This window comes from Symphalangus syndactylus, chromosome 5 (assembly GCF_028878055.3).
Source record: "Symphalangus syndactylus isolate Jambi chromosome 5, NHGRI_mSymSyn1-v2.1_pri, whole genome shotgun sequence".
NCBI classification, from domain to species: domain Eukaryota; kingdom Metazoa; phylum Chordata; class Mammalia; order Primates; family Hylobatidae; genus Symphalangus; species Symphalangus syndactylus.
This window is the reverse complement of record NC_072427.2, coordinates 150614529-150623060: the sequence shown is the minus strand read 5'-3', so window position 1 is coordinate 150623060 and position 8532 is coordinate 150614529. Positions and strand designations below refer to the sequence as shown.

The following is an 8532-nucleotide window of genomic DNA, read 5'->3' as shown; positions in this document are numbered from 1 at the left end:
AGGCCGAGGCGGGCGGATCACGAGGTCAGGAGATCGAGACCACGGTGAAACCCCGTCTCTACTAAAAATACAAAAAAATTAGCCAGGCGTGGTGGCGGGCGCCTGTAGTCCCAGCTACTCGGAGAGGCTGAGGCAGGAGAATGGCGTGAACCCGGGAGGCGGAGCTTGCAGTGAGCCGAGATCGCGCCACTGCACTCCAGCCTGGGCGACAGAGCGAGACTCCGTCTCTACCAAAAAAAAAAAAAAAAAAAAGAGTGAGGTCTCTTGATAAACAGGCTTAGCAGGATTCTTTGGTAAAACCCGGCTCGGCAGGCCGAGGATGCCGTCTAGTATAGAAAAGGCCTCAAAGGAGCCCGACTCAAGTTTGGTCAAGGAGGGCGTCTGTCCCGGCGGAGTTGGGGTGGGTGGGTCTAAGTCTACAGACCTTGCCGAGCTACGTCCCCAAGGTTAGGGACTAACAGACCTCATAGAACACAGTCTGTTGGTCGCTGTACACCCGTGAGGGATTCATCACGGTGGCCAGCTGTAAGACGAACGGCTGCATTCCAGCCTCCATCGGATCAACCACAAATCAGTGCGCCGGCTTCCTTATCTGCCCCGAACGCAGGCTGCCGGCTATCGAGGGAGGGGAATCCTACCGCGGACTCCGCGGGCGGGGCCTCCCGCACCTGCCGCGCGCCAATCACAGGCCGGCGCGCAGGGGCGCAAGCGCCGCAGCCCTGGGCGGGGCTTCCGTGGCTCCCGCATCTCCCCCGCCCCGTCGGCCTCGCCCGGCCCTGAGTGGCCTTCGGGGATGACGTGCGAGGCCGCCTCGGCCTATGGCGGCGGAGCCGGCCGGCTGCTTGGCGGAAGTGGTGTGGGGGAGGTGGCCCGCAGTGCAGGGGCATCGCGGCGCGGGGCCACTGACGGGACGCGGCTCCGGGAACATGGCTCGCTTCGCTCTGACTGTTGTCCGGCAGTGAGTATGGCTGTGGCAGGATGCCTTTCTCTCTCTCTTCCTTGAGTGTGTTGGAGCGGGTGAAGGGAAAACGGGTCTACCACCCTCTCCCCTGCTCGCTCCAGCCCCGGGGGACTGGCTTGGAAGCGCTTTTTCCGGGGCGCTTGCCCTAGAGCCGTCTCGTGTCGCCCCTCCTCTCACCTCAGCAGCCCCGAGGGACGACGGCAGGTCTTAGATAGCTTCGTCCCGTGTTTCAGATAAAGCGAGGCCCGGAGGGGCAAGGGATCGGGGTTCGTAGGCACTTGGTGGCTGCACCAAAAACGGTGCCAGACATGTCCATAGACTTGTCTGGGTACCGCTTTTGCTCCCCAGCAGATTGCAGAGTTTGCAGAATTGCTCGTCCTTGGCTGATGTTTTTGATGCCGGCTGCCTTCCGCTATCTTCTCTGTTTCCGAGGTTCCCCCTCGTTTCCCCAGGCAGTCAGCCCCCCAGGCACATATATGAGACTTCTTTCTTTTCCCCAGAGGTTACAGTTCTGGGAGAGAAGAGGATCACAGCTCTGATCTCAGCAGACCGTATCATCCCAAATAAATGTTTTTATTATCATAACATTACACGAAGCTGAATGCTGATAGGTCTTTATGTCTCTTATCTTTTCTTATCAACATGTATTTGCCAAATGTTAACGGGAGGTGAAAATCAGGGTACAGATTTTTCTTTTTTCTTTTTTTGTGAGATGGAGCCTCGCTCTGTCACCCAGGCTGGAGTGCAGTGGCGCTATCTCTGCTCACTGCAACCTCCCGCCTCCGGGGTTCAAGCGATTCTCCTGCCTCAGCCTCCCGAGTAGCTGGGATTACAGGCATGCGCCACCACGCCTGGCTAATTTTTGTATTTTTAGTAGAGATGGGGTTTCGCCATTTTGGCCAGGCAGGTCTGGAACTCCTGACCTTAAGTGATCCGACCACCTCGGCCTCGCAAAGTGTTGGGATTACAGACATGAGCCACCGCACCCTGCTAAGAGCACAGATTTTTCAGGCAAGGTAGACCTCGGTTGGAATCTGTTCTCCAGCTAAGAGCCAAGTAGTCTGGACTTAAATTTCCTGCTATGCAAATGATAGTGCTTATCTCACTATTTTAATGCGAGAATTAAATGGGGGACAGGTAAAGTGTATGATGCAACAGGGGAAGAAATATATCTGAGAAATAACTTCTATAAAGAAAGCTCCAATAAAAGTGCAGTTGATTCCCAAATACGAACGTATAGCTTAGCACACCAGCATTTTGAGTAGGTACTATGTGCCAGTAGACTGGATCATACAGATAAATAACATGCCATTTCTGCATTCATGGAGCTCACAAAGGACGTTAATATGATTTAACTTTGTCAATTGACTTTAACAGCTATCTTTTCTGGCCTGTGCTTCCTTTATAAGAAAGATAATCTTAAGAATCCTCTAAAATTGTCCGTTTAGGATTAGCAGGATTTTAATGGCTACCTTAGAAATCTAGTTCCTCACTATCTCTTCTCCCACCCCTCTCGGTTGTATAGAATGCCTTGGGAGAATTCTTAACTTACTAAAGGTCACACAGCTAATTGGTAGCAGAACAGGAACTAGAGGCCTGATCACCCTTTCTTCCAATGTTAGTGCACTTTCTAGACGCCTGACCCAGCCAGCCCAATGTCATATTTATAATTGAAACTCAGACCATCAAGGTGATTCACCCCTGTAATCGTAGCACGTTGGGAGGCGGAAGTGGGTGAATCCCTTGAGCAAAGGAGTTAAAGACCAGCCTGGGCAACATGGTGAAACCTCCTCTACAAAAAAAAAAAAAAGCTGGGTGTGGTGGTGCATGCCTGTGAACCTAGCTAATAGGGAGGCTGAGGCAGGAAGATCACTTGGATCACATGAGCCTGGGAAGTCAGGGCTGTAGTGACTGTGATTGGGCCACTGCACCCCAGCCTAGGCGACACAGTGAGACCCTGTCTCAAAAAGAAAAAAAAAAAAGAAAACTCAGAAGTTATAGAATATTTGGGGTAAGGCAACCCCTAAAAAGTAAGATGATTCCTATTTAGATTCTTAATAGACAATAGTCATATAAATATGGATTGTATTCCCTTTCTGCTGCTTACAAAGGGTTTGATTCCGGAGGCCCTCATAGGAATCATTTAAAAAATGTCTTAATAAATGATTATTTGCCAGGCACTGTTGTAATTAAAATCTGACAATTTAGTGAGTTAAGGACTGATATCCTCATTTTTCACGTGAGGCAGCTGAGACAGAGATGCCTTGTAACTTGCTTAAAGTCACATGGCAAGTTGAGGAAGTAGGAGTTTAACCAAAGCAACTTAACCACTCACCGTCTTTTGTTTCCTACTTAATGTGTTAAAACCTGGCATTTGTAGATTACTTGAACATCACCAGCCATTTTTGAGGCTACTTTTTAGTCTCTTAATATAATTGTGTGGAGTTATGACAATAGTTTATTTTGTTCTGTTTTATGTGTAGGAAGATGGAGTGAGAGGGCTGGTTCAATGCTTTCCGGTCTGGATCATCCCTCTTCTTGCCTTAAGAGTTCTCAAAACCAAAACCTGGTGATCCTTTCAGGAAAAGAAGTGATTTTTAAATTTGACTCATTATCACCATAGTTAAATGTAATGACTTTTTGAAGAGTTAGATAATTTTACTGGACTTACCTCTTCAGATAATGCAAAAAAATCTTTAAAGCAATTTAAGTTCAACAGAACCTGTTAGGAATCTTGTGCTGTTCCTGTATGTGGTTTATCTTTCTTCATACTTTGAAATGAAAGTACCAGTGTGTATCATTTCTGGAACAGAATGCCCAAGATTCCAGAATTCAGGTCTATCATCATTGTCAGACTATAACTTCTCATGAGCTTACGGCACAGCATTGTTGAAAACTCCAACACGTGTATGTTGGCATTACCATCACCTATCCAGCACTATTGAAGGGTCTGGTTGCTTGAAATGTTGTAGGTGTTTGCAGTGAGTCCCAGGCGAAACCATCCATTTAACTTTTTTTTTTGGAGATATGTGTGTCTTTATTAGCTGAGCCACTACTTGAGGGGGATGAAGCGGGAGGAGTGGGTGGCCCCGATGCCGGGCCGGCAGTGCTTCACCGGCTTGTAGGTGATGGAGAACTCGCCCAGGTAGTGGCCGATCATCTCCGGCTTGATCTCCACCTGGTTGAAGGTCTTGCCGTTGTAGACGCCCACCATGCTGCCCACCATCTTGGGCAGGATGATCATGTCCCGCAGGTGCGCCTTCACCACTTCCGGCTTCTCCTTGGGCGGTGCCTCCTTCTTGGCCTTGCGCAGGCGCTTCAGCGGCGAGTGCTGTTTCCGCTGCAGGCCCGGGTTTAGTTGCCGCCGCTGGCACGCACCGTACAGCTGCGTTAGCTGCTCGCAGGACATGTCCAGTAGCTGGTCCAAGTCTGTGTCGCAGTAGGTGAGTTTGCGGAAGGTCCGCTTCTTCTGCTCTACCTCGGCCATCTTGTCGGATCCTCAGAAAAGTTCACTTCCATTTTTAGGCAGCTCTTAAAGCTTTAAGATTTTTTGGCAAACTAAATTTAATTTACTTTTAATGATTTAAAAATGAATTAGTAAAGGTTTTTTGTTTTTGCTTTTTTTTTTTTTTTTTGAGACGGAGTTTCTCTCTTGTTACGCAGGTTGGAGTGCAATGGCATGATCTCGGCTCGCCACAACCTCCGCCTCCCGGGTTCAAGCTATTCTCCTGCCTCAGCCTCCGGAGTAGCTGGGATTACAGGCATGTGCCACCACGCCTGGCTACTTTTGTACTTTTAGTAGAGATGGCGTTTCTCCATGTTGGTCAGACTGGTCTCGAACTCCCGACCTCAGGTGATCCGCCTGCCTCGGCCTTCCAAAGTGTTGGGATTACAGGTGTGAGCCACCCCACCTGGCCGAATTAGTAAAGTTACTGATAGCAAAACTGATTTGTTTTTGTTACTGTACTTCTATTGGCAGTTACTTTTTGTGTAATGCTAATAATTGTTCCGTATATTAATAAAGCAAGCAAAATACTATTAGGTCATCTGTAATTTAGTACTTTTATAAAGCTAATACTTTTATAAAATTTTAATGCTTTATAAAAGTATAAAGGTACCTTGTACAGATACTTTATAAAGATCAAAGACAGCCAAAAGTCCTGTAATCCCAGCACTTTGGGAGGCCCAGGTGGGTGGATCACCTGAGGCCGGGAGTTCAAGACCAGCCTGGTCAACATGGTGAAACCCCATCTCTACTAAAAATACAAAAAATTAGCTGGACGTAGTGGCACGCGCCTGTAATCCCAGCTACTCGGGAGGCTGAGGCAGGAGAATCTCTTGAACCCGGGGGGTAGAGGTTGCAGTGAGCCCAGATCGCGCCTTTGCACTCCAGCCTGGTCAACAAGAGTAAAACTCGTCTCAAAAAAAAAAAAAAAAGGGACAGCCAAAAGTCTTGTGTTACTAGCTCTTGAAATCTTTTATATTTGCAAATGAATGTATTGGTGTAAAGGAATTGGGACTAAGCTGTATTCGTGATATCAGGTGAGGGTTTACATTTTCATTTACACTAAAGAGCAACTTTCCCATGATTTATCCCTCCTTTGTAGCACGCTGAATTTGTGTTGAATTTGAATTCCTTAAATGGAATTAAGGGAAATTGAGCTTTGTATATGATTTTTGAAGAAATGCTGCAGAGTATAAATCCAGGGTAACAAGATACAATGTCTTTTAAGAACTGTGAGATAACCTGCAAAATGAATGATGTATATTTGTAGGTCCTATAAATGGCTGATCCTAAGACTTAACATCTTGGCAGAAGCACTTGGATTCCTGCAGAGTCAGGTTTCTGTTTTGGAAATGGACCACACTGCAGATTTTGAAAATGAGTGGTGTTATTCCTGACTCCTTCAAAATATATCCCTCTGACCTTTCAGCTCCCTTCACCTTCTCTGCTGCTATCACAAGTCAGACTTGGTTAAGGGAAATAGATCAATAGTAAAACTGTTTTAGCCATCAACTTTCCTTTCCCATTCCCCAAACGTACTAATTAAACAGTTACTTCAAAGATTTATATAAACCTCTCAATAAAGCTGATAAAAGCTGTACAACTAAATATTTATGAAAGCTTTTGGAAAAAAATCTATTTTTGGATTCCTACTCTTTAATATTTATAAAGTGATTTGAACGCAAAAATGCCGAATAGAACTAAACTGAATGCTGTGATTGTTAATAATACTATTGAGTCTACAGCAGCCTCTGTTGATATACGGCTAAATGAATCCTTCATTATATCACAGTGGTTATGCTGCTTTCACTGAAAATCGTTAGATGGTGGGGCAGTGCTTTTATGAGACTATCAAATTTCTGGGATTCTATTTTTTATAAAATGACATTTTGACAGTATAAACCTTTATTTTAATTTGAATCTCTCATTATCCACTTTGATTAAATAAAAATGCTGAGTTAATCGTCAGCAAGCATACAAAAAGTAATCATCTCTGCCAAATTTCTGTGATTTCTAAATACTGGGTTTTTTGGTGGCTCTTGCATGATTTCTTGGTTGGCAAATTATTAAATTTTTTCTCACCCCTCATTTCAAAATGAGGGTGCTTCTTTGGCTTTGGCTGGAAATTGTATTAGCAACATATAAAAAGAAAAACTTTAGACAAATTAGACTTAGTCTATTTGAGCAAAGAAATGATTCATAAATCAGGCAGCACCTGAACCAGTAAAGCTTCAGAGTGCTCAACCCAGCGACATAGGCAGGCAGTATTTATAGACAGAGAAAGGAAGTGACATGGCCAGGCTCAGTGGCTCACACCTATAATCCCAGCACTTTGGGAGGCTGGGGCAGGAGGATCACCTTAGGTCAGGAGTTCAAGACCAGCCTGGCCAACATGGTGAAACCGTGTCTCTACTAAACATACAAAAATTAGCTGGGCGTGGTGGCACTTGCCTGTAATCCCAGCTATTTGGGAGGCTGAGGCAGGAGAATTGCTTGAATCCTGGAGTTGGAGATTGCAGTGAGCCGAGATCACACCACTGCACTCCAGCCTGGGCTGCAGAGTGAGACCCCATCTCAGGAAAAAAAAAAAAAAAAAAAAAAAGAGGATGTGACATATAGAAATAGCCTGATTGGTTACAGCTCCGCTTTGCCTTATTAGGACATGTCTGAGCAGTTTGCCGCCCATAATTGGCTGAAAGCTCAGCTGCCATGGTTGGCTGAGACTTGGTTTTTATTACAGGAATATACTCTCAAATTGTGTTGTAGTTTGTGTACATATTAAATTAGGTGACAGCTCCCTAGGCATGGAGGCAGTTTAGGCCAGGTTTAATTTAAGGGCTACAAGCCACTGTCTAGCGAGGATGTTACTTGTTTTGTTTTGCTTTTGAGGGCGTGATCTCGGCTCACTGCAGCCTCCGCCTCCTGGGTTCAAGCAATTCTTCTGCGTCAGCCTCCGAAGTGGCTGGGACTACAGGCACGCGCCACCATGCCCAGCTAATTTTTGTATTTTTGGTAGAGACAGGGTTTGACCATATTGGCCAGGCTGGTCTCAAACTCCTGACCTCATGATCCGCCTACTTCGGCCTCCCGAAGTGCTGGGATTACAGGCATGAGCCACCGCGCCCAGCCGAGGATGTTGCTTGTATTGAAATAACAGATATTTTATTCTTGGTCTCAGCAAGATTTTGAGGCTGAGACAGGAAGTGAATCCAATACATGGTAACTGTTTTCTAGATTAAAAATGACAGGTTCCCCATGTTTGCCCTGAATGCTTCTGCTTTATCCATCTGAATGGTAGAGGTTAATATCTTCTTTCATGCCCATTTTATAAGATTCTGAATGAATTTTGGAGTGTAGGAAATCTTTTTTTTTTTGAGACGAGGTCTTGCTTTTGTTGCCTAGGCTGGAGTGCCATTGCACATGGAGAGCCATGATCTTGGCTCACTGCAACCTTCGCCTGCTGGGTTCAAGTGATTCTCCTGACTCACCTCCCGAGTAGCTGGGATTACAGGCGCCTGCCACCACGCCTGGCTGATTTTTGTATTTTTAGACACAGGGTTCTACCATGTTGACCAGGATGGTCTCGAACTCCTGACCTCAGGTGATCTGCCCTCCTTGGCCTCCCAAAGTGCTGGGATTACAGGCGTGAGCCACTGCATGTGGCCTAGGAAATCTTTTATTAATATTAACAACAATGATAATGGCAAATCAGTGCTGTTGGTTTTTTACCAAGGTATAAATAGTTCTGTGTATTTTTTTTTTTTTTTTGGAGACAGAGTCTTGCTCTGTTGCCCAGGCTGAAGTGCAGTGGCATGATCTTGGCTCACTGCAACCTCCGCCTCCTGGGTTCAAGTGATTCTTCTGCCTCAGCCTCCCAAGTAGCTGGGACCACAGGCACTCACCACCATGCCTGGCTAATTTTTGTATTTTTGGTAGAGATGGAGTTTCACCTTATTAGCCAGGCTGGTCTCGAACTCCTGACCATGGGATCTGCCCGCCTCAGCCTCCCAAAGTGCTGGGATTACAGGCGTGAGCCACCGTGCCCGGCCAGTTCTGTGTAATTTTA

The 8532-nt window shown here is 46.1% G+C and overlaps 2 protein-coding genes across 2 annotated transcripts in view; one reads left to right on the top strand and one right to left on the bottom strand.

The window, feature by feature from the left end:
- The first annotated feature begins 731 nt into the window (after positions 1-731).
- The window catches only part of TIGAR (TP53 induced glycolysis regulatory phosphatase), a 32666-nt gene continuing 24865 nt past the window's right edge, over positions 732-8532 (top strand). The window contains exon 1 of the mRNA XM_055281057.2: positions 732-958. Coding sequence (XP_055137032.1) covers positions 819-958 — 140 coding nt within the window. The 5' untranslated portion in view covers positions 732-818. The remainder of the gene's footprint in view (positions 959-8532) is intronic.
- LOC129483514 (small ribosomal subunit protein uS19-like) lies at positions 3916-4482 on the bottom strand. The gene has a single exon (XM_055281058.2). The coding sequence runs from the start codon at positions 4446-4448 to the stop codon at positions 4014-4016; it is 435 nt and encodes a 144-aa protein (XP_055137033.1). The 5' UTR covers positions 4449-4482; the 3' UTR covers positions 3916-4013.

What these genes read in the sequence shown, in the direction of transcription:
- LOC129483514 (XM_055281058.2), bottom strand. Translation starts at nt 4,448, where the DNA reads ATGGCCGAGGTAGAGCAGAAGAAGCGGACCTTCCGCAAACTCACCTAC.